Source organism: Gymnodraco acuticeps, unplaced genomic scaffold (assembly GCF_902827175.1).
Source record: "Gymnodraco acuticeps unplaced genomic scaffold, fGymAcu1.1, whole genome shotgun sequence".
In the NCBI taxonomy this organism is placed as follows: domain Eukaryota; kingdom Metazoa; phylum Chordata; class Actinopteri; order Perciformes; family Bathydraconidae; genus Gymnodraco; species Gymnodraco acuticeps.
In genome coordinates, this window is record NW_022990223.1 from 276,458 (window position 1) to 302,235 (window position 25,778).

Here is a 25,778-nt window from a genome sequence, read left to right on the forward strand (position 1 = left end):
CAATTCAAACACCATGACACAGTTCCATCAGATAATGATAAAAACCTAGAGGACATTATACAACATCTAAAATCCTCCTCCTGCTGCCTTGATATTATTCCAACAGGATTTTTCAAAGATGTTTTGCCTTGCATGGCCTCAGATCTACTTCATATAGTAAACAAATCTCTTCACTCAGGTATTTTTCCACAGGCCCTGAAAACTGCAGTCATTAAACCGCTCTTAAAAAAGAATAATCTAGATGCTTCAGTAATGAACAATTACAGGCCCATATCAAACCTTCTATTTCTAGGTAAAATCATTGAAAAAGTTGTTTTTCAACAGTTGAGTAATTTCTTGCATTTAATTAGCTGTTTCGATGTGTTCCAGTCAGGCTTTCGTCCAAACCACAGCACTGAGACTGCTCTTGTAAAGGTCTTCAATGACATCCACTTATGGCGCATTTCCACTGCAGGGCCTCGCACGGCTTAGTACGGTATAGCTAGGCCTTGGTAGGCCAGGCTCACTGTATTCTGTGTTTCCAATACAGTTTAGAAACTGGGGCAGTAACTATAGTAACGCAGTGTAGGCGGAGCCGTGACGTCATCTTCAATGTGAACAACAAAACCAACATCAGCCGTTAGCCCTCAGAGCTCCTCATATCTGTTCAGAAACTAGACACAAGTTAAACAAGTACAAACCACAGACTGCCTGTGTCATGGCGAATACAGTCGCTGGGTTATTTATGTATGTAAGCCGTTGTTGTGAGTGTGGACGGTCGGAGCATATACTGCGTTAGCTTAGCCGATCTCCATTCAGAAAACACACATTTTAAAAGGTTTCTCGCCTGCCGTCTGTCTGCAGACTTGTCAAAGCATTAATTCATGGTTTTTACTAACCGGTATCAGCATGTTGTTACTTTGGCAAAACTGCTCCACCTGTTAGAAATCTGCTCAAAGATTGTTGGTCACCCTGTCAGAGACTTTCTGACTCACAGACCATAATAACCTGAGAGGCTGTCCAACAGCATCATCTGGGACCCAAAGCATGCTCTAACAGAGAATCTGAACTGCTACCATCTAATGGAGATTCACTAAAGTCAGCCTGAGGCATCCTTTGTGCTCCAGTCAGTCCTCTCAGTAAACACTGAGCTACAGATCAGATGCACGCTGAAGGCTCTTTGAGCAGCTCTCACTGATCCTGCCGTTATGTTACATGTTAGTTGTTTGTTTCTCATGTATTGTGTTTGTCTTATGTGTCTATGTTGATGTTACACATGGAGCTGCTGTGATGCAAGTCACATTTCAGACTTGATCTGACAATTAAAGAATCGTAGACAACAACGTTCTAACCTCTATCTAACCATATTGTGCATTCATATTGTATATTTCAAACAGGTTGTGATCTTTCATTTGGGGATAACAGTGTTAGGCATTCGTGAGGTGCAACAACATTAACATGAACCTTTCTGTTGGCGGCTTGTTAGCAGACCCTCCACGCGATAGCAGAGCGAACAGGTACAGCAAGCGAGGAATCATTGTCCACTAGTAAATCCATTGCAGATGGCGTCGTGCTCGCGGACGGATACAAAAATAATAATGAATGGGTCGCGAAATGTACTTTGGTGGCCGTTAAACCTGGGCGGCCCAAGTGAAGTCTATGTGAGGGAAACCCTGGACTTGAATTTTGAATTGAGCCGTCGGTTATAGATACTGTGGAAGCTATTCAGTATTTTTCACATTTATTTAATCTATTTATTTGTTATATTTTGTTTTGTAGAATTAATTTACAACCATATTATTTGAGTTAAGTTGTGTTCCAGCTAAAATGCTTTTATTTTGAAGGTGATGGGTCAATTTGGGCACGCAGCTGGGTTTATTTAAGTCAATCAGGGCACAGCAGCAGTCAGTGGGCACCGGGAAGGTCTATGGTTTTTTACCAGTATCAGGGCTGAGTTCAGCAAACATTTCAACACCTTTTGCTGTATTGATCTTGCCAAGGTGAAGCTAATAAATACCACAAAAACGTCGATGCCTTGTCTGGACAATGGACTCATTACCAACTCATGATCTGCGTAAGATTCACTATACCTGGTGCCTCAGTGGCCTTTTGAAGTGTTATTGTTGTTGACAAATAGCCACTACAGATACTATCTCTTTACGTATTAGTGATGGGAATCCCGGCTCTTTTTAGTGAGTCGGATCATTTGGCTCGGCTCACTAAGAAGAGCCGGCCCTTTCGGCTCCCAAACGGCTCTTCATGTTACTACAGTTTACCAGAGCCTCAGTTTCGCCGCTGCGAGGCTCCGGCGGTCGCAGTTCACGCGCGTGCTCCACTAGCACAGGAACACGCTTTGCTGGCGGTGAAAAGAATCCCACCAGACTCCTTTGCCCCTCCAACAGAGGGTTGTCCTTCTCCTTTTTCGTCATTTCAAGCGATAAAAACTCTTTTGGACGCCCTCGGCTCGAGTTCAGGGCGTTCCGAGCTGAATAAGGGCGTCAAATGACGGCAAGACGCCCGCCTGGCGGAAACGCTGGAATTAGGAATATATTGTGATGAAGTGCACACTGACCTGAGCTCCAGGGGTCTCTTTGTTCTCCTCCATGCTGCTCTCAGTTCTCCTTCTCCGGCTGGGTCTCTGAAATAATCAACACAACTACAGCTGACACAAAACAAGACAACTCAATACAACCGACAGACACAACAAAACTAATCTACAGCTACTTCGTAGGTTCATAGCAGAGGTGAGAAGTAACTAAGTACATTTACTCAAGTGCTGTACTTAAGTACTATTTAGAGGTACTTTTACTTTACTTGAATATTTCCATGTAATGCTACTTTGTCTGCAACAATAGGAGACAGTAATAAAGCTGCTTCACTGAAGAGGAGAAACTCACAGCTCCAGGACTCAGTCAGTCAGGAGGAGACTAGAAACAACAAGTCAATAAACTGAGGATTCATCCTGTAACATAAAAGGAGTTACCCAACAGAAACCAGTATGCTAACGGTAATAAAGAAGAGTTACCATACTAAAACAATATGCTGAAGGTAAAAGGGGAGCGTTTACTCAAACTAAACGGTATGCATATAACTTATGAATATACTGTGGGATAAATAATGTTAGAGAAAGTAATTATTAAGGTATCACACACACACCTACCTGGGGCTGCATTCATAAAGCTTATTTTAAGCTGGAAACACTGAGAAGACCACAGAGCTGCTTCAGGACCTCTCTGGGAACACTGGGTCCTGATGAAGACCACAGAGCTGCTTCAGGTCCTCTCTGGGAACACTGGGTCCTGATGAAGACCACAGAGCTGCTTCAGGTCCTCTCTGGGAACACTGGGTCCTGATGAAGACCACAGAGCTGCTTCAGGTCCTCTCTGGGAACACTGGGTCCTGATGAAGACCACAGAGCTGCTTCAGGTCCTCTCTGGGGACACTGGGTCCTGATGAAGACCACAGAGCTGCTTCGGGTCCGCTCTGGGGACACTGGGTCCTGATGAAGACCACAGAGCTGCTTCAGGTCCTCTCTGGGAACACTGGGTCCTGATGAAGACCACAGAGCTGCTTCAGGTCCGCTCTGGGGACACTGGGTCCTGATGAAGACCACAGAGCTGCTTCAGGTGGAAAACTGTCAGGAGTGAAGAGGAGGAATTCAAAGAGTTTATTCAATGATATGTTCTATTTCTAGATGTTTATATTTAGTGTTTTATCACATCATGTGCAGTGCCTTGTCTCATCTATGCTGCTGTGACGTAAACATGTTCCAAATTGATCCATTTAGTCAATGTGATGTTAAGCAGAGGAGAACATGATAGAAAGGTCAGATAGTTATTAACATTACATGCAAATGACTTTAACCATTATGATAACAAGTTGGTTTTCTGTGTAAATTATTATTAATACAAATATTTAGATATAATTCATCATAATCTGTGTAGCAACTTACTTTCTAATTTACAGCTCAGTTTGTTCACTTTTGTTTCATTAAAATGACTTTATTCACATAGAAAGTGACATTAACGGTTGTTTGAACCACAGTTATAACGCTATCTGTGTCATTAACTATCACTAAGTTAACACCGAAAGCAAACATTAGCAAGTAAGACTGTTTAATGTACTCCATGTATTCAGTATTTTCTGTATATTGTGTATTCTTTAGATACTCTAGTGATGTGTGTCCCGTGTGTAAACTTGCTGCTAATGCTTCATTTTTATTATATCTTTTAAATATGCTTAACTTGTGTAATGCCTGAAAACACTTCTGCTGTGACACAATCATTTCTCAGTTTAAGGCAAATAATTATTTAAATAAAGTATATCTATTTATCTAATGAGCTAAACCGTCGCTTAGCTTAGCGCTAGCTGCTAACTGAAGAACCCCATTCAATTCAATGGGAACAATGCTGCGTCACAGTAAATGGCGATGCTAATAAGCATATATTTAAAACTATATCTATGGTAAAGAGCACCAACACAACAACTCAAACTGTCTTAAAGACAACTGGTGTAATACATAACTAAAATAAAGTCAGCTTAGCATTACAAATCAACTGTTACTCACCCAGAGCCGAACTGGAATAATAACTGTAGCTGTTAGCTGTTAGACTTTAAGACTTTAGCTGTTAGCCGATAGCTTTTAGACGTTACATGTTAGACTTTAGCTTTTAGAATGTAGCTGTTAGCCGATGGCTTTTAGACTTTAGCTGTTAGCCGATGGCTTTTAGATTTTAGCTGTTATCCAATAGCTTTTAGACTTTATTTAAAGACAATTTGAGACTATTTTTGGCGCACATTTTAAAGTTTTTTTGTGAGTTTCTTTCTTCCAACATTACAGCTGTGTTAAATAAGATAACTTCTGATTCGTGATTAACTGTAAACTAAGCTAACAGGTGTAAATACAATTCATGAAACCTCTGCGTGTGTTTAATCCACTCACCTCTTCTTCTTCTTCTTCTTCTTCTCTCGGTTTTTGGCGGATTGCAAAGAACTTTAAAGTCACGCCCATCTACTTCCTTCTTCTTCTTCTTCTTCTTCTTCTTCTTCAGTGTTTATTGGCGGTTGGCAAACCAACTTGTAGGTGCATTACCGCCACCAACTGGACTGGAGTGTGGACAAGAGACTAAGCAGAAAACAATAAACAAAAGAAACAAAACAAAGAACCAAAACTCTAGATTATTTGAAATGTATCAATTTCTCTTAGAAATGTAATAATCTCACAATATATATTGCCTGATGTTTTCCCTAACAGCCCTGATAGCGACAAGTCATGGAATTTTGCTTTCTTCAGTGTCTGGAAAAGCACATTTCTCTGAGTACTATATTTCCTGCAAAGCAGTAAAACATGCTCAACAGTTTCTGGCTGGCTGCAGTGTATACACTTTCCGGTTGGATGCTTTCCTATTCAGTGGCGTTTCTATATGTACAAAAGTGGTGGGGCACAAAAAACTCAGATGTCTATATATAAGCTTCTGCAGTGAGGTTCATGGCTGGTGAGGCACTGGCACTGACTCTTCCGGTTTACAAATATTATATTTTGACCTAAATCGAAATATAATATTATTTTCAAAAGCTTTTTTTGTCTGATGCTTTGATTGATTTTAAACAGACAGTTCAACATAAGGATACCCACAAAATGTAATTGTATCATTTAAATATTGAATTGTTCTCTCTTAGTAAGATCCCATTTTCAATAAAATTGCGGTCTTACCTTGACTTGAAGATGAAGTCCATTTGCCTATCCTTCTGGACAAAAATCTCTATTATTTTTTTGTAAAAGTCCTCCTTATCTTATTGTAGTTTCAAAAGTCTATCATAAATCTAAATGATGGATTTATGATTCGAAAATGATAAAAGTAGGGTAGACATGTGGATATTATCCGGCTGAACAAAACGTACATTTATCTAACAGCTACGTTTCCCACAGATCTTATTTTTGAGCTATTTTCTAAAATCCTATGGAGAAATCTCATTGCTTTTTTGTGGAGGAAAGCCATGCGCAGTTTACTTCCTGGTTTTAGGACGCGTCTCTCTCCGAGAGGGGTCTGCCTGCAGACCTACGGTACGTCCACACAGCAGCTTTTCAAAAATCTTGAAAATCTTGGAGCTGGGCGTATCTGAAAGCTTGGGGATTTTTTGCGAGCAACGCGACCAACAACCAATCACATGAATCTCCCGCCCACGACATACAAAGCAAAAAACCCCGGGGATTTTATGCGAGCAATATATATATATATATATATAAAAACTCCCCAAACAGGCGAAAACCTACCAGTTTCACCCACTGTCTCTGCCACCACCTGTGTGTGTTAGCCAATAGGAGTGAAGCCTTACGGGCACGGTTCATTGACGTCATAGGCAGACGACATGTTATGGTAACGGCGCATGTGAGCTAGGAGTAGTGATGGCAAAATGAAGCTTTGGCTGCTTCTCAGGTCGATTAAATGAAATCCTTGCTTCCCTCACTTGCGTCGTTTCCCTGCGTTTAGTCCCTCCCACCAGGGAAGCATGGAGGGACGCAAGGAAACCACGAGAAGCAGGGAAATGAGTTTTAAGAGCAATGGGACGTCCTTTCCTCCGGAGCGTCACGTGAAGCGACGTCCGTTTGTGATGACGCTGCACAGCGGATCGTCTGACAGCAGCCAGCTCTGTCCCCGTTATTTCCACACACCCCCCCCCGCCTCTGTTATTACACATTTACTGACACAAACATTTGTATCATCTGTTGTAGATCCCAATAAATAAAATAAAATAAGAACTCATTCTCAAAAAAGATAAACGCCATTCTTAAAATGTATAAACGAACAATAGTTTGATTAATATTGATTAGAGTGCACTAAAGAAATAAAATAATTGAGAGAAGAAAAAGAGATATGTTATCTATCAAAACCCAGTTGGATTAACATTCATTGGATTGCACACTTTGATTGTTTGTTTGTTTGTTTGGATATGTAGCACATTCACATTTTAATAGCACTTAATGACTGACTGAATGGAAATGACAATAAATGAAAATGTAAAACGAAAAAAGCGATCATGAAAATGTTTCCAAAAAATGAATAAAATGATTTTTGACCACTTTGTTGTTCAGATATATCACATATGTGTAACTAAATGATACATGAATTGAAACAAAATACGGTATAAACTGAGGAGTGAGTCCCGTGAGGTTCATGTATTTTCTTCACTCCGCTGGGAAACGGCTCTCATGTCAAGAAGCATGAGATCAGTGCATGCACTGCATCGTCCAATCAGTGAGCGATACACAGTAAGGGGGCGGGGCGAATATCTGAGGATTTCATCGGAGGATGGTCTGGTGGTTCCTCGATTATCGCTCCTTTATTATCGCTCCTCGCTCCTCGATCCTCGGTCCTCCGGCAGAAATAAGAGCCATGGGACGGTACTCAAGATGGCGCAGGCAAATCAACTTCCGACCGAGGAGCGAGGAAATGAAAATAGTCGACCTGAGAAGCAGCCTTTGAATGAAGCGTCGAACCACTTGGACAATTGTGTTGGAAATAGGTTCATTTCTCGAAGCTTCAGTTACAGCGACCTCTCCTGGCGAAGTGCAAGGCTGCAGTGGGTTTAACGTATCTTTGCCTTGAAAAATATTCGATGCACACACACACAAAGACTGAATATCATGTTCTATTTGCAATTAAAGATTGATAATTGTGTGTATTGGGTTATTGAGAAGAAACTAGAGAGTGCTAGACATGTTTTTGGGCGGTGAGGGCCTTTTAACAGTTATTAAAGTTGAAAAGCAATGATTAAAATACGTCCATTCCGGGATTTGAACCAGCTGCGCCGAGGACATCGCCGCATTCGGACAGCCGGCTCTATCCACTGGGCTATCTATTCCTTAACATATTGAACTGTTTTTATATTACTGATAATTGTCTTTTTGTTCACAACGTCTCCACATTTCGAAGTGTTTCCCGAGCCAGAACGACCTATCTTACTTCCTGGCTTGCTCTATAATGATATCAAATACAATAACAACAACTCAACAGCAACAACGCAAACTACGACAACAACCCACACATTGTGCATTGTTTAGAGCGGTCATAAAGTGTTGAAGCACTCAAGTTTGAAACTGTTTCAACCTGTCACCTGTCAGAATCGAGACGAGGCAGTGCATTGAATCGCGTGAATGGACCGTGAACCAGTCAAGTGATTCATTCAGGAAATGAAGCAGTTGCTGCTTCGGACGTCACATGTCACGTGATTTGAAGCAGTTGCTGCTTCGGACGTCATATGTCACGTGATTTGAAGCAAGCTTCGAAGCACTGCTTCTATGGAATAGGAAGTCCAGGGTTGAAGCTCCGTTCGAAGCTTCAGTGTCAAACTGCCATCACTAGCTAGGAGTGTTCTAGCATGTGGGCTACCAATAAAGAGACACGTAATTGTGACAGTTGAACTCACGTGTATTATTGAATAACACGACATGGTGTCAGAAGTCCTGTCGACAGTACGTGGAGTGTGACCGGGAACAAGTATTGTTTGGAGCCAATTGACGGTGAAAAGGGAAGAAAGAGGACATGGCAGACGAGAATGCTAACGGAGATGCAGCGCGACCCGCGGCGGGACCGAGTGCTACGTTTAGCATCCAGCCACCGGAGCCTTTCGACTTTTCAAGACCGCAGGAATGGGCCAAATGGATACGGCGGTTCGAGAGATTTCGCCTGGCAAGTAATCTGAACAGTAGCTCAGAAGAGAATCAAGTCAACACATTGATATACTGCATGGAGATGAAGCAGATGATATTTTACTTGGATTGACTCTCACAGCGGCTCAGAGAGACACTTACCAAGGTGTGCGGGATGGCTTTCAAGGCTTCTTCGTTGTCAAGAAAAATGTCATATGAGCGGGCAAAGTTTAAAGGGATAGTGGAAATCCGCGAATTTTGGGTTTAGCTTATGTATTTGTATTAAAAATAAGCATAATAAACAATTTTTTTTTATTTCATGCGCCTAGTTTCATTTTATTTTCAATTTGACTGCGCCCTCTCAATGAAACGAAATACTTCGGGAATCGTCGGGAATCTTCGGGTGATGACGAGAGCAGAGGAACACAAACAAACAATGGCGGACATTCAATAGCATTTGCATGTGAATAGCCGACCTTTATTATGGTGAATAGATGTGTTTTGTATGGCTGTAGTGCGACAGCAAATGCAGAGAATGGCGTATCGACTCATGCGTTTCCAAGAAACCCAGCCATTCGTCGTCAGTGGGTGAAATTTGACATTTTCATTTTCACTATAGGTAATACTATAAGACCGTAAGACGGCAATACTTTATACCGAGTATATTGCCATAAATATGATGATTGATTATCAGTAAAAAATTCTACGTGACACAACGACATTGGATTAACCTTGAGATGCGTTTTTATTCCGTTGAACACAACTTTTGATCACAAATCAAAAAAGGTAAGACGTAATTATTGTAATATTTTTGGAACCGGATGTTGTTTACTTTCTCTTTTCTGGCTGATAGCTCCAGGAATTCGAGGTCTTACAGTGATGACATTACATGTGTGGAGTCTCAGCTTTAACTCATATATCTTGTTTGTGCAGTTAAGATAGTAATAAGGGCATTTTTACCGTGTGTTGTGTGTAAAAAAGCGTTAGCATTAGTTAGCATTGTTTCGCTCAATGCTAATTCAAAGGCTTGGTATTACTCTTGTGTTTTTTCTAGCTAACAATTGTTCTTATTGTCAGTTAGCGGAGTTTCTTACCTTTTTAAAAGGGTATGAAACATTAATAGTTTCATAAATGTTAAGAAGCCCTGAGACATGTGAGAGAAAAAAAACTGTGGGAGGGGTCCACTGGGGGGACCTTCGGGCTTAACTGGTTAACAATGATTAATATTTGTAAAGGCTACAGGTGATCTTAAGATGCGTGAGCTATGCTTAGGGACCTACCAGTCAAGATTATTTGTGCGTAGGGGTACATCATCTGGCTCCTGGTCATCCTCGCCATTGCCCATGCCGTGAACCATCACCTCGGGCTCGGGCTCGAACAAATAAGGACGTAATGGTCCATCGTCTGGCTCAATATTCTCACCATCGTCGCTTACTGAACCGGATTCAGATTCAGTTCCTAAAACGACATTTTCGTAGGAAAGCCGAGAGGATGTTTCTGACTCGCTATCATCACTGGATACCTCGTACAATCCTTCTTCTTTGTCTGGTATATTTGCCCTTCCACGTTCATTCTGCATAGACGCCATAGTTTGTTATCGTATCGTCTTCCTGAGTTTTCGTCACTTCCGGTTTGGCTGAGTCGAACATTTCGTTTCTAAAAAACTTCGGGGAAGCTGCAATAAAGTGCTTCTAACATGCGTAAGGCAATTATTATATTTTTTTAATCAGGTGTGATTGTTTTGGTACGTAATTATGCTTGTATATAAGTTAAAACGAAACTATTTGAGGTTCCATTTCCACTATCCCTTTAATATGCGCAGACAGGGAGAAGGTGAACCAGTGGACTCGTTCGTCACAGCTCTATATGCACTAGCGGAGCATTGTAGCTACGGAGTGCTACATGATGAACTCATTCGAGACAGGCTTGTTGTCGGATTGACGGATAAGCGGCTGTCTGAACGGATGCAACTGGACTCAGACCTTACCTTGGGAAAAGCTATTACCATGGCTCGGCAGAGTGAAGAGGTGAAACGGAAACAATCTTCTCTGCGAGGTGACGATAGAACTGAGGCATGTGATGCTAAATTAGTGGACAAAGTGTTTAAGAGCAGTAGCAAATATGCTAAAAACAAAGTTCAATCTGCTAATAGCTACCAAGCCACAATACAACAAGGGTAATGATGCAAAGTGTTATAACTGTGGTTGTTCTCCTTCACATGTAAAGACTGAGTGTCCAGCCAAGGATGTAAAATGCCATGCATGTGGGAAAATGGGACATTATATGCGCGTGTGTAAAGCAGCTAAAAGCGTGCATGAGATTAATGAAGAAGAGGAAAGCTTGCTCTTAGGCAGCATTGAGGCCGACAATGATCCGTGGATGGCAGACATTGACATTAACAACAAAAGTGTGCAGTTCAAAATTGACACTGGGGCTGATGTTACAGTCATTCCTCACTCCGTGTTTAAGGAGGTCTATAAGCACAAAGCTCCACCAGCTCTTCAAAAGCCAAGGAAGCCACTTTGGGGTGCAGGGAAAAATCCTTTAGACGTAGTGGGCTTTGCTAGTATGCTGCTGAAGAAAGGAGAGAGAGAACTTATGGAGGATGTGTATGTCATTCGACGCTTGCAAACAGCATTGCTCGGGAGGCCTGCCAGTGTAGCGCTGAAGCTAGTGGCACGACTAGACAACGTCACTATGGACACGCTAAAGACTAATTACCCAACAGTATGCAGCGGTCTTGGAGAGGTGCGGCAGCCATATGCCATTAAGCTGAAACCAGGGGCCCAACCGTTTTCTCTGAAGACGCCTAGAAGGATTCCACTGCCACTGATGGACAAAGTCAAAGAGGAACTGTCCCGCATGGAAGACCTGGGGGTGATCAGCAGAGTTGAGGAGCCTACAGATTGGTGCGCTGGCATGGTGGTGGCGCCTAAAAAGACAGGGGCTGTTCGCATATGTGTGGATCTAACTAAACTGAAGGAGTCTGTGTGTCGAGAAAAATACATTCTACCTTCAGTGGAAGAAACACTGGGAAAGCTGGCTGGAGCCAAAATATTCAGCAAGTTGGATGCAAACATGGGGTTTTGGCAAATACCTCTAACAAAAGGCTCAGCCAAGTACACCACGTTCATCACAACCTTTGGCCGATACCACTTCAATCGGCTACCTTTCGGCATAGCCTCAGCCCCTGAGCATTTCCAAAACAGGATGACAACTGAGGTAACTGAGGGACTAGAGGGGGTCGTCTGTCACATGGACGATGTACTGGTGTGGGGCCAAACACAGGAGGAGCATGACGCTCGTCTGTATGCTGTGCTGGAGAAGATCCAAAAGGCAGGAATCACCTTGAATGTGGAAAAGTGTGACATATCCAAACAGAAGGTGACATACCTGGGCCATGTGATCACTGCTAGCGGCATTAGACCAGACCCGAGCAAGACAGGCGGTAAGGAAAATGGAATAGCCGAAAAATGTGAGCGAGCTGAGGAGCTTTCTAGGCATGGTCAACCAGCTGGGGAAGTTCATACCGCAGCTAGCAGAGCGAGACAAGCCACTTCGAGACCTGCTCTCCAAAAAGAACTGCTGGCTGTGGGGCATCGATCAGGCCAGAGCCTTCCAAGATCTGAAAGACTCTCTGATATCTCCACCAGTGCTAGCCATGTATGACACAAACAGAGAAACCAAGGCCTCAGCTGATGCATCATCACACAGCTTGGGGAGTGTGCTTCTGCAGAAATGGGAAGAGGATTGGAGGCCGGTAGCCTATATGTCACGTTCTCTCACACAGACGGAGCAGAGATACGCACAGGTAGAAAAGGAAGCTTTAGGCTTAACCTGGGCTTGTGAAAGGTTTCGCAACTTTCTCATCGGTAGACACTTTGAGCTGGAAACGGATCATAAACCTCTACTGAGTCTCCTGGGGTCTCAGGCATTGGATGCGCTTCCCCCACGGATTCAACGTTTCCGGATGCGCCTGATGCGTTATTCCTACTCAATCACACATGTGCCAGGGAAAAGCCTGTGGACGGCTGATACACTGTCACGTGCACCTGTGAAAAGAGACGCCACACCAGATGAAAAAGAGTTCCTCGAGAGCACGAATATCTATGTGGACATGATTATCGATGGTTTGCCAGCAAGCACGGCTTACCTGGAAGAGTTAAAAGAGCAGTTGGCAAAGGACAGTGTGTGCGGAAGAGTGATGCAGCTGTGTGAAGAGAAATGGCCAGCACACAGCAACAGCGAACCAGCCATAAAGTTATACTGGGCGGAACAAGCGTTCATAACTGTAAAGGACGGACTACTGTTAAAGGGGGACAGACTCGTCATCCCCGCAACAATGAGAAATGATGTGCTCGCCAGACTACATGAAGGTCACCAAGGAGTGGTGAAGTGTAGGGAGCGTGCCCGACAGTCTGTATGGTGGCCAGGGCTAAGTCAGCAGCTGAATGAGTTGGTTCTCAACTGCCGGACATGCAGCAAGGAGAGACAGAACCCCAAAGAGCCGCTGATGCCAACACAATACCCAGGCCGACCATGGCAGAAACTGGGTGCCGACTTGTTTATGCTGGGAAGCAAGTCATATCTGCTGGTAGTGGATTATGCATCAAGGTATGTGGAAATGGCTTTGCTGACACCCACAAGATCAACAGATGTAATCCACCATCTCAAATCCATCTTTGCACGACATGGTATCCCTGAGACGCTGGTCACAGACAACGGGTTGCAGTTCTCGGGAAGGGCATTTGAAGAGTTTGCAGAGTCGTATGGATTTAAATACGTCACCAGCTTTCTCCTTAAGAAAGCAGCAGACCCATATCTGGCTCTGCTGGCTTACAGAACCACCTCACTACAAAACGGGTATAGCCCTGCGCAACTTCTCATGGGGAGGAGGCTTCGCACGACGCTGCCAACATTACCAGCGCTGCTGGATCCGGCTCTTCCCGACATCGAGGCTTTAGTTCTGCGAGAAAGAGAGAGGAGAATAAAGGATGCACAGCGGTACAACCTGCGTCATCGAGTGAGAAGTCTTGAGAGGCTTGCACCGGGAAAAGAGGTTTGGGTCATGGATCAGAAGGCGAGTGGAACGGTTATGGGAAGTCACTCCTACATTCTTGAGGGACCTCATGGGACAGTCCGGCGTAATCGCCATCATCTCATCCCCATGTACTCCTCGTCAGAGCAGAGCGGCAGGGATGCAGCTGAGCAGCATTCAGGAGGTGGTCCAGAGCCGCATATTGCAGAACCTCCGGAGCCCGGTGCTCAAGATCTGCCACCTACCCTGAGAACCAGGTCTGGGAGAGCCGTGGTGAGACCGGCTAGGTTGGACTTGTAAACAAACCAGAAGTCTAAGAGATATTATAGAGAGTTTTATAAGAGAGTAAAAAAAAACTGGTTATTATTAATGTTGTGCATTAATGTTGTGTAATACACAAAATATCATAGGGTTACATTTAGGTCATGAAGGTCTGGAGTTGTTGTTATTTTATATCTGCTTCAGATAGGAACAGACCTTCCACCCTACAGAGGCAGAATAATCCTCTAAGGTCTGTGGAGTCAATGGCAGTCTACCCATTGATTCATAAAAAGGGAGATGTGGTGTTATTGTATATGTGTGTGTGTTAGCCAATAGGAGTGAAGCCTTACGGGCACGGTTCATTGACGTCATAGGCAGACGACATGTTATGGTAACGGAGCATGTGAGCTAGGAGTGTTCTAGCATGTGGGCTACCAATAAAGAGACACGTAATTGTGACAGTTGAACTCACGTGTATTATTGAATAACACGACACATGCATGGTTCCTCCGGTTTGTATCCCGTTAATAGTTCTGGTCGTAAAGAACTGGGTGATATGCTTCCGTAATTTCTCGTTTGGAATATGAGGAAATGAACTGCGGTCTGGTTCTCCTTGTTTACACGCGGTTTGATTGGCTAGCGCTTCTACTGTCAGATTTGCATAAACGGGATTTGATTGGCTGACGCTTCCAGCTCAGCTTCAAAAGTTGAACATTGCTCAACTTTTGAATCCTGAAAATCCTGGAAATCTTCGCTTCGCTCCCCCACAATGCAGTTCGGCGAAAAGCGAGGCAAAGTGACGTCATCCCCATTCGAAGTCAATGGGCAGAGAAGCGTTGGAAGATTTGTGAAAAGCTGCTGTGTGGACGTACCTTTAGGCTTGTTTGAGACGCGTTGCGGCTCGCCTCGAAAGTAGACGAGAGTAGCCGATCGCAGCTGGGGAAGGTCTCAAAAAGCTCGCCTGAAGTCGGACAGCTCCGCTTCTTCTTCGTCTTCGTCTTCTTCTTCTTCTTCTCTCGGTTTTTTTGGCGGATTGCAAACAACTTTAATTTGCATACCGCCACCTCCGGAGTCGGCTTGACTCGGTTTGCATTTATAAAGAATGCACACGTGTTTAATCGTTAATGTCAGATATGTACTAAGTAAATACATTTGTTCCTGCTCAAGATTAGATTCAACTTTATTGTTATTGCACATATTACAGGCAGGGGCGTAGCTGGAAATTCTGGGCCCCATGAAAGAATCTATTTGTTGGCCCCCAATCCATGCGAGTGCGCATTAGCGGGCACGCTAAAAAAATGTTGGCCATTTAGATAATATGGTTTTTACCTATACATTCGGATCAGCAGTTCAGCACCTGAACTGTTGGTGGGTGAGCCTAGTAAAGGATGTCGCATTGCGTTCATCTTTAATGAATGGACCAATGCAATAGTCTACCAAAGAACCTTGAGTCGCACTAGCTAGGCATATTTTCCCCTATTCTTGTGACAATGTTTTCTGATACTCAACATACAAAAGCTGTTACTTGTCCTGTCTCTCTGTAATCCCATCTCCAACACAAATAGTCTACTCAAGCACACTATTAGGTTGACAGACACTTACATTTTGATGTGCTCTGTAGTATACAATCGTTCCCTGCTTGGATATACCTTTTACGAAGCAGATTTTGAACTGTCGCGGGCAGAGCACTAGCTTTTTTCCTGTAGCGGCCGGGTTGCTGCCTTTCTCAGCAGAGTGCTAAAGCCCTACCTGTTACACGCGCAAGTAATTCGAGGAGGCTCGAGTGACAAGTGTTGAGCTATTGGTGGGGACAATTCAGGATTCTTGGATACTGGTGGGGTCATGACCTTGCATCCACCCCCTAAACGACACGATGAAACCCAACCTCGAAAAACCCTGTTGAAGTTAATGAACTGTAATGGACTGCAAGAAATCAACATGTCAGTCTATCAACTTTATCTTCTGTCTATTTAATTGAAAATTACACCCAATACAGGAATGAACAAACAAAAAATCTCAACATTCTTTGACTTATTAAATTAAGATTTGAAAAACACAAGGACAAAAGTATAAATTAACTGAAGATTTGAACACAATTATAAAACAATAAACTCTCAGGACATGAACACACTTACAGCAAACAATGAAAAATGTAGTGCTAGAGGACTATGCATCAGATAGTAATTGTTCACAATGTGGGCTGTCAGCTTACTATAGGGAAACATCCCACAATCCTGTCATAGACTGGATTTATATCCCTAAATCCCGAACGCCAATCGCCGGACCTTCTTGGTGGCAACATCTTTTACGAGCTCTTTGAAATCAAGTGACAGAGCCAGCTTGCTTTCAATCGATAACATTGCAAGGCTGTTCAACCTCTCTTAAATAAATAGCTCTTGATAAGTTTCAACTTACTAAATGATCTTTCACCACCAGCTACGGTAACTGGGAGTGTCAAGAAAATTCTGAGGGCAATGCAAACGTCTCCAAAAATGCTCTGGAGTTCCATCTTATATATTGCATTTAGTAGATCAAGAGAGCTACAATCAGGGGGGAAAGTGGCAGAAAATATTTTATTGAGATGCCTTATCTCACTCTCAAACTGATCTGTGAGATCCTGTGAGCATTTCTCCCTCAGTGGCTGACACACAGAAGCCATGACACTGTCACTCAACTTCCCAATTTTAAGTATGGCAGCAAATTCTTCAACAATATTTGCTGTTGTTTGGAACCGAGTGTCCAAGTCACTTATGATCTGGTCCATGGCAGTGAAAAACACAGTGTTACGGAATGTTGTTTCTGGCCTATCCTCCTGACCTGTTCCTTCAGCAGTTTCATCATGAAACCTCTTCCTCCTCTTCCTCTCACGGCAAAGTTCTTTTTTTAAATGAGGTGGAACCTCCATTTCCTTAGCTACCATTGATGCCTCAGACAGAATAGCATCCCATCCATTTCTGAGAGTCTGCATCTCATCTCTTAGTGCAGCAACATTACCTGCCTCCACCTCTATTGAGATTTTCCCTGACTGGAGTATCACATTTCTGTCATCAATAGATTGCAAGACTTTCACCCAAATGGTGAGAAGGACAATGGCATCAAATGACATGAGGTAGTTCCTCAGACCAACAGCTTCAGATCTGGCCTCACCTGTGAGACTGCATGAGCTCAGTATGGTAGCAAGGGCTTCAATGACACCAGGTAGGTGCTTTGCTACAGGTTTCACAGCATCAATTCTCGCACTCCAGAGCAACCTGTTTTCTTTTTGTATATAGACCAACGAGATGGACTGGCACTTACAAATGTGTAGAGGCGGTTAATGTAACCAAAAAGGTTGGACACTTCAGGGCTCGATTCTGCAGCATGCACGCCTACCAGATTCAACGTGTGGGAGGCATAAGGTGAGAAAGTAGCAAGATTATTCTTTTTCAGTATTTGGGCTTGGACTCCCTTGATTTTCCCTGACATATTCGCCCCATTATCATATCCTTGCCCCCTGCAATCACTAATGTCTATCCCTAGATCCAGAAGCACACTCTCCATCATGCCTGCTATTTCACATCCTGTTTTTCCGTTGAAATCTTTGAATTCAATAAATCTTTCAGTAATCTCCCATTCGCCTGTGTCTTCATTATAATGTACATATCTTATAAGCACAACATTTTGCTCGGTGTGGGAAATGTCAGGCGTTGCATCACAAATGATTCCATAGTATATGGCATTCTCCCTTTCTGTCAGAATAGTTTTTAAAACCTTTCCCCCACACAATTCAATAAACTCGTTCTGGATGTCTGGGCTCAGATAATGAGTTAGCTGGCTTCCTTTTTTGGATGTCCTGATTTTGTCTAAGTGGTCTTTCAAGAGTGGATCATATCGTGACAAAAGTTCTAGCGTACCTACAATATTTCCATTGTGGACATCGCCCAAAGCATGCGTTTTACCTCGGAAAGCTAAATTCCTCGTTGCCAAGTGCAGAATGACATCAAGGAGTCTCTGCAAGATAGCTTTGTTTTTCTCAATTTCAGACTGTAGCTCTCTCTGCAACTGATGATCAACGCCACATGCAGTCATAACCGAACACTGTAGGTGTTTCCATCGCAAATAACAGTCCCTGTGATTCCTACTTGTTTCATGGCTTGGGAATTTATCATACATGCGACGCCACTCGACGTCACACATCTTGTATCCCTGGTCACTACTCAAAGCACTAAGAGAGGGTATTTTTTACTCTTTGGAGAAAAGAACACATGGTATGCAGAACAGTGCATTTGCACTTTCACTGTGAATCAACCAGTTCCTTTTCACTTTTCCTCTACCCTTATCTGCTTTGGTGTATTTCAAGTAATCTGGAAATCTCTTTCCCTTTGAATCATGTGGAAATTCTTGATCTGTTTCTCGCATTGCTAATTTCTTTACAATAGTTGCCCTGTCCTTGTCACTCATCCTAGCTGGGAACAACCCTGGGTCAAGTGATAGCAGATCTTCTACCTCAGACACCACTACAGGTGGCTCAGTATCTGTGGCATCCTGTGTCGGAGCCTCACTTTGTCCCTGACATTGACTGTCCATAGCTGCTTCCTCCTCATCTGTGCTGCTTTCATGGTCCTCGACCTCTTCTTGTACTGGTACTTCTGCCTCTTCACCTCTGCTCTCCTCGTTGGCTGCCTTGCTCGAGGGCCCTGGCTCTAGAGTATCCATAGTGTACATAATTTATAAAATGCTCTATAATAGTAATAACCAGTGTTGTGCTAGTTACTGAAAACCAGTAACTAGTTACCATTACTAGTTACTTCATGGTAAAAGTAACTCAGTTACTTTACTAGTTACTTGAACCCAAAAGTAATGCGTTACTGTGAAAAGTAACGTTTTCGTTACTCCCATTAATGCCCTTATAGCCTTCATTTCAGTACTGTTATTGCATTGGAGAATAATACAATCTGTTGATCAACTTGACATGCCTTATATGCAATCTGGATTGCATCGATATTAGCTGGCTTTCCATTTTTGTATATTCTTTCTCCAGGTAGTTGGAAAAAGTTTTCCGTCCCATATGCCGTGTGCCGCCCGGACATGCTATCATGCTAACTAGCTCCCTGAAAGCGGGTGACTCCACTGTAGCAATAGCCTGCATGTGTTCTACAACATACCGTGCAATGGCTTTATCGACTTTTCCCTGGCTAGCAGTCCCTTGGTTAAAATCCAGCCGCTGTTGCTTAGGTGGAGGTGGAGTGGCGTCGGCTGAGTCTCTGTGATCTTAGCTACTAGCTTCGTCCCAGCATGTTGTTTTTGCAGATGTTTTAAGAGATTTTAATGACTGGTTTGGGCAGTAGATAGGATCTTTGACCCGCCAGGACACAACTTACATTTAACTAAAACGTTCTTTTCTTTGTGCTCGACAAAAGTGAAATAGTGAGAATATCTCCAGGTGGAGAAACTAGACTTGAGCTCCGCCGCCGCCATGATAGTCTTGTTAGTCAACAACACAAACACGCCCACAGCCCGTCTCCGCATGTGACACAGGAAGTATCTAAGTACATTTACTCAAGTAATATACTTAAGTACAGTTATCATCTCTGTTCGCCTGGCTGTTGACTATATAAAAAAACTAAAAAAGTAACGGAGTAACGTACCATGTAGTAACGGTAACTGAGTTACTGAATGTAAAAAGTAATGCGTTAGAGTACTAGTTACTGCCAACAATAACGGCGTTACAGTAACGCGTTAGTCCCAACACTGGTAATAACACAGTACAGCTCGAGCTATCTCTTAATTGTTATAATAATAATAATAATAATAATCATTTGTATAGATATCTTCCAATTGCTCAAATCTAGCTATAGCTACTGTAACAACCTCAATGTAATGTTCCAGTGGTCAATGGTATTGCAATTACTGGAAGAACTAGAGTAACTTAATGTGAATATTACTTAAAGTTGTATTCAATGCATGGTAAGCATATTTAAAATCTGTTTGTTAACCCCAAGCCCTGCTGCTTTACCTCCCTCTCCTTCAACTGGGAGCTGGCCTGAGGGAAGGGGTACTGATCCTGAAGCCGCATCTGTGCATTAGAGCAGATGTGATTAGCATGTAACATTATACAGGTTAGGTTAGCTAGCCATAGCAAAAGGGCATAGCTGCTGGATACAAATTCACTGGGCTCATCTACACTCATCTAATTTTTGATAGCAACAGGTAGCTAACGTCAGCCACAAAATGTTGGCCAAGCTGTTATGGGCTTCAAAACAAGTTCTGTGAATAAATACCTTTCTTGTGAAAATACTTGGTGACTAGCTGTCGACCTCTTTTATTATTTTCCTCTTGCTGACGTTTTTTCTTTCGTTTCTGAGCTCCTGATTCATGAGCTGTAGAGGACATTTTCCTGTCAGTCTGTTCAAGCTGCAAGCTGCTGGTGCGCTGCTGTGCCGCCTAGTTATAGTTGAAAGTGGGGGTGCAAGATTAGTAACTGGCAGGCAAGGGGTGGTTTGGAGTGGGTCAGGCACGACCACCTCCATGGCAGAATTTTTTTAATTTAATGAACACCTGTACGTGCAATTTCCTGCAATATAGAGCACAGAACTGTCTCAAAATCCTATGGGATCCTAAAGGATTCCTATAGGGTTCCAAAAACGTATAGAGATTCCTATAGCATTTTTTTTTACTAGGGATGTTATCCTACACTTTAAGCTGTCTGATATCCCATTACCTGTAACTCTTGGGTCTCTTTCTCACTTCCTCTGCCTCCTCCCTGAGTCTGCACAGTCACCACATCATTCTACATTAAGTAGAGCAATACACTTATGAGTACACTGAACTGGTTTGAATACACAATCTTTATGCTACTCTGTAAAGAAAGGGAGAGAGGGGGGAATATATTATCCAAGTATTTGTGTCTTAATTTGTTATGTTATCCTACACTTTAAGCTGACTGATATTTCCATTACCTGTAACTCTTGTGTCTCTTTCTCTCCTTCTCTGCCTCCTCCCTGAGTCTGCACTGTCACCACCACATCATTCTACACAGGAGAGCAATACACGTATGAATACACTGAACTGGGTTGAATACATGAGTTTTTCTTTTTTCTGCCATGTTCTACCTGGTTGGCTGCCCACACACACACACACACACACACACACACACACACACACACACACACACACACACACACACACACACACACACACACACACACACACACACACACACACACACACACACACACACACACACACACACACACACACACACACACACACACACAATAATAATAATAATGCATTTTATTTATGGGCGCCTTTCAAAGCTCTCAAGGACCACCTTACAGAGCATAATTAAAAACAATCAACAAAGAAGAGCACACAGTAATACAAGACTTAAAAAAAAATACTTACAGTGTGCAGGTTAGTTACAGTAGGAGCATTTCGCTTCCGCAGCCAGTGGTGAGGAACTGCGCCGCCTCGCTCTCAAGGCTGCGGGCGTCTTTGTCCCGCGAGATTTCAACGTCGGACAAAATTACTAACCATCATGCAACGCACAAGCAAGAGGCTTGTTTGAGACAAGCGAGACCTGCGCAGACCTGCGCAATTTCGATCAACGTCTTGCTCGTGCGTTGCATGATGGTTAGTCATTTTGTCCGACTTGCTCTGGAGGCTCGCCAACATGAGACGTTGAAATCTCGCGGGACAAAGACGCCCGCAGCCTTGAGAGCGAGGCGCGGCGGCGCAGTTGCTCTCCACGGGCTGCGGAAGCGAAATGCTTGATGGGAAACGACTCGCTGGTATCTCGAGCTGAGCGCTCATTGGTGGTTTTTACCACGTGCTGGTGATGAAACTCTCCAATTGGCTCGGCAAAAGTTTGTTGTTATTTTGTGTCAGTTTTACGTCGCCACTTCCATTCACATTTTTCATCATTGTTCCACAATATTTATCATCATTAAATTAATATCTATATATTTTATACTATACTTGCACTGCTTACCGTTTTCATACTTTATATATCTTAGCATATTCATACACACTGTTCATACTGCTCACAGGCTGATATCTAGTGTATTCATACCCCTCACTGTTTATTCATCATTCAATTCATTCTATATTTTATTCTGTCTATTATGTACATTACTTTTCACTTTACTGCTTGTTGCACCTGGTTAGAAGCTAAACTGCATTTCGTTGTCTCAGTACCTGTAATATGTGCAATAACAATAAAGTTGAATCTAATCTTGAGCAGGAACACATGTGTGCATTCTTTATACATGCAAACCGAGTCAAGCCGACTCCGGAGGTGGCGGTATGCACCTTAAAGTTGTTTGCAATCCGCCAAAAAACCGAGAGAAGAAGAAGAAGAAGCCGACTCCGAGCTGTCTGACTTCAGGCGAGCTTTTTTGAGACCTCCCCCGGCTGCGATCGGCTATTCTCGTCTACTTTCGAGGCGAGCCGCAACGCGTCTCAAACAAGCCTAATATGTTGATCGTAATAGCGCAGGTCTGCGCAGGTCTGCGCAGGTCTCGCTTGTCTCAAACAAGCCTCTTCACTCTCAGGACAGTTCCGGTGCAGACCTTCACTCTCAGGACAGGAAGTGCACGCTAAGAATTCCAAAATAAAATCACTACTATCAGTACAGTGCCACTTTCCAAACAGGAAATGCACGCAAATACAAAATAAAATCGGATCTTGCCGGATCGTGACACTTATTATATACATATGTATATATCTATATATATATACGGACACCTTGTATTGTTGTTACTATCAGTAGGCTACAGCCGCAGCGCCACTTTCCGAACAGGAAATGCACGCAAATACAAAATAAAATCGTACTGACACTTATTATCTATATAGATATATATTTATTTATATATATATATAAATACGACATCTTGTATTTTAGTTACACCCGCTAGACAACAGTGGAAGGTTCGAGAAACAACCGTGTTTGCCGGGTGCACCGCGCATGGATGTATAATAAGAACTGGATACAGCGTGGGAGGCGGGGCCTCATTAATTCCTATGAGAGTTGCTCATTAGCGCATGATGACAAAATGGCCCAACTTTTGAGAGAGCGAAACGTCAAAGATTACCCGGCATGCCTGAGAAGTACCCGTTTGTGCGCTCAGAGCGCATGCGCAACTTTAACCACGCCGCCCAAAAGGCTCGTTCACATTAAGCACGTGAATTTGCGTACACGTAACAGCACCGCGCGTTCATGACAGCATGGTACTGGATTTATATTAACGAGGCGGCAGTTAGCAGCTAGCGGCTAGCTAGTAAATTATGCTAAATTACACATCAATCGTTATGTACTTTTATATTACGCTGACATCAGGATCTAGTGATATCCAAGCAACAGAGCTTCATTTAGCATGATACTTGGTTGTACATGAAACCACTTGGTAATATATATTAAAATGTATATGTTGAAGCCTGTTATGATCAATTGTGAGTTAAAACTTTATCTAAAAAGTAAAGCTGATGATGGATTACTGTGGTGGAGTTAAAATAACAATAGCCTATTTCTTTTTGAAATGTGATGGAGTAAAAGGATAGTAACTGTGATTATTCATGTTAAGTAGCCCACAAGTAACTAAAACAATTGCAAGTGCAATAAGAAGCTACAGGAACGTTAATCTACGTCGGTAATATTAACTTGATTTAATACAACATTTACGGTACAAGATTTACATCATACAACCCATGTAGTATAAAAATGATGAATTACAGCAAACATGTGCAATATATCCATTATTACAGCTCCGTGGGCAGTAAGGCGATATGGTCCGTTGTTATTGTGCATCTATGGGTAAAGATAAACACATGTAGTGCCGAACACGTAACATGAACGTGCCGGGCAGCGCGGTCCCGTGGGTTAGATGCGCGTTCATAATGCCGAGGGAAATAACTCTCAGAATAACGTTATTAGCACATTTTTACAACTTGAGGAACGAATGTTTTTAATAAGGGATATACAAGTGTTCATACTGGGTTGTTTATTTAGTTTAAAAAAAATTATTCAACGAGTTACAGACCACTCTTTCCCAATGTAAGTCAATGGGAAAAAGTGTTTCCGGGCCCAGCAACCTAAAGGAAGTGTAGTACCGCTGTTTGGCCACTACGAATATTCTCATTAGACTCCGGCGCACTTCCTGGGGGCTTGAGATCTACCCGCACCACACTCACCTTAGTGATACAGGAAGACATCTTTATAAAATGCAAAGGTATGTGGGGGATGGAACGAAGGTGGGGTTTAAAAGCAGGGAGGAACATGTCACCGCGGCGGAGGTGGGGAGGTTCCTACGGTGGCCTTGAAGTGCAAGACACCACAGCATTTCACAAAACACTACAGCATTTCACAAAACACAACACCATTTAAGAATGGCGTTTATCTTTTTTGAGAATGAGTTCTTATTTGTTTTAACGTATTTGGGTCTATAACAGATGATACAAATGTTTGTGTCAGTAAATGTGTGCAAACAGAGGCGGGGGTGTGTGTGGAAATAACGGGGACAGAGCTGGCTGCTGTCAGACGATCAGCTGTGCAGCGTCATCACAAACGGACGTCGCTTCACGTGACGCTCCGGAGGAAAGGCCCTGTCACACTGTCCCGAAATTGACTCCCGATGGACACACGAATATGGAATTGTGAATTTCGCACGAAGATGGCCCCGAACCACACACGAAGGCAACATTTACATTACATTTAAGACATACAACTGCAATGAAAGTACCAAAAACAATTATGTTACAGTACTATGATACTGTACTGATATCTTCAGACTTTGTTCTTTACTTTATCGGTCGTTATATGTAGAAAATATTACGTTTTCTCGTTTCCATAACAACAACAACTTCCTGTCAACTGTCCTTCAAAATATATATTATATCCTTTTTAGTTTCACAGAACACAAATTGGGTTATTTACATAATATATTTACATGATTTTGTTGTGCAATAAAACAACCCGATGGACACACGATAAAGGAAATGTTCAAATTCGGCTCTGATCGTAGCAACATCGGACCATTCGTGAGGGCATCTTAGGCCTTCGTATGACCGCCGGTGGAGTTTCTCAGGCTCCGGCAGCAACTTCATGAGCGGTGGCAAAATCTTTGGCATGCCAAAAAATAGCCGAAGGACCTTGCGAAGGTTCATTTTCGTGTTGAATTCGTGTGTCAATTTTGCCCTTCGTAAGGCCATCATGAGGGCATCTTGTTATCATCTGTGCCATCGGGCATTCGCCCCGATCAGAGTGAGGGCGAATGCACCGATGATAACACGAAGATGACACGATTTGACAAGATGCCCTCACGAGTACCTTACGAAGTTGCCGTCAATATATCATTAACATTTCCATTGGCGTAGGAAGCATCCTGAATGTGGGGCGGACATTTTTAACGGGGCGTCCTCCCCCACAGAAAAAAAAATGTATTTCCTGTATTCTGGTGCATTTTAACAGGTGGTTTGATACTTTTATGTGGCTATACTAGCATGAGGAAAATGATGGGTACATTTTGTAATTTCATCCAGTAGTAAAGAAAGGAAACATATTTGATTATTAATTCAGAGCCGTCTTTTAATTAATAAAAAGCAGTTTAAATGCCCATTTTTTGTACATTTATATACAACAATAAATATTTGTGAGTGCGTTGAGAGATATTGTTGTGGAGAGTCATTTATATATACATCGCAAAATATATTTGTGAATCCTTCTGTGAGCATTTATTAATATTGAGACTGATCTGACTCCATACAGATGTCACCTAGGAATGGTATCATTGACTTAAATGTTCAAATAAATGTTGCTCTTCTGTCTATATTGGTCATATGATGCCCCTTGACTGAAATGCTTCCTGTTCAATA

The 25,778-nt window shown here is 42.7% G+C and overlaps 1 protein-coding gene and 1 long non-coding RNA gene across 3 annotated transcripts in view; both read right to left on the reverse strand.

Moving 5' to 3' along the window:
* LOC117547779 (zinc finger protein 420-like) overlaps positions 1 to 25,778 on the reverse strand; it is a 389,236-nt gene that overhangs the window by 235,488 nt on the left and 127,970 nt on the right. Inside the window, exons 1-3 of one of the 2 annotated variants that reach the window (XM_034218595.1) lie at positions 4,922 to 4,979; positions 3,140 to 3,613; positions 2,552 to 2,617 (exon numbers count right to left, since the gene is read on the reverse strand). The exons of the other annotated variant lie outside the window; for it this stretch is intronic. Of the exons in view, the coding sequence (XP_034074486.1) occupies positions 2,552 to 2,617; positions 3,140 to 3,151 (78 nt within the window). The 5' untranslated portion in view covers positions 3,152 to 3,613; positions 4,922 to 4,979. Of the gene's footprint in view, positions 1 to 2,551; positions 2,618 to 3,139; positions 3,614 to 4,921; positions 4,980 to 25,778 lie in introns of those variants that run through there. 2 annotated transcript variants of the gene reach the window in all.
* Positions 17,356 to 21,439, reverse strand: LOC117547794. The gene is made up of 3 exons (XR_004569241.1): positions 21,315 to 21,439; positions 20,867 to 20,938; positions 17,356 to 18,610 (listed from the first exon to the last, which is right to left on the reverse strand). It is a non-coding gene; the product is annotated as an uncharacterized LOC117547794 (long non-coding RNA).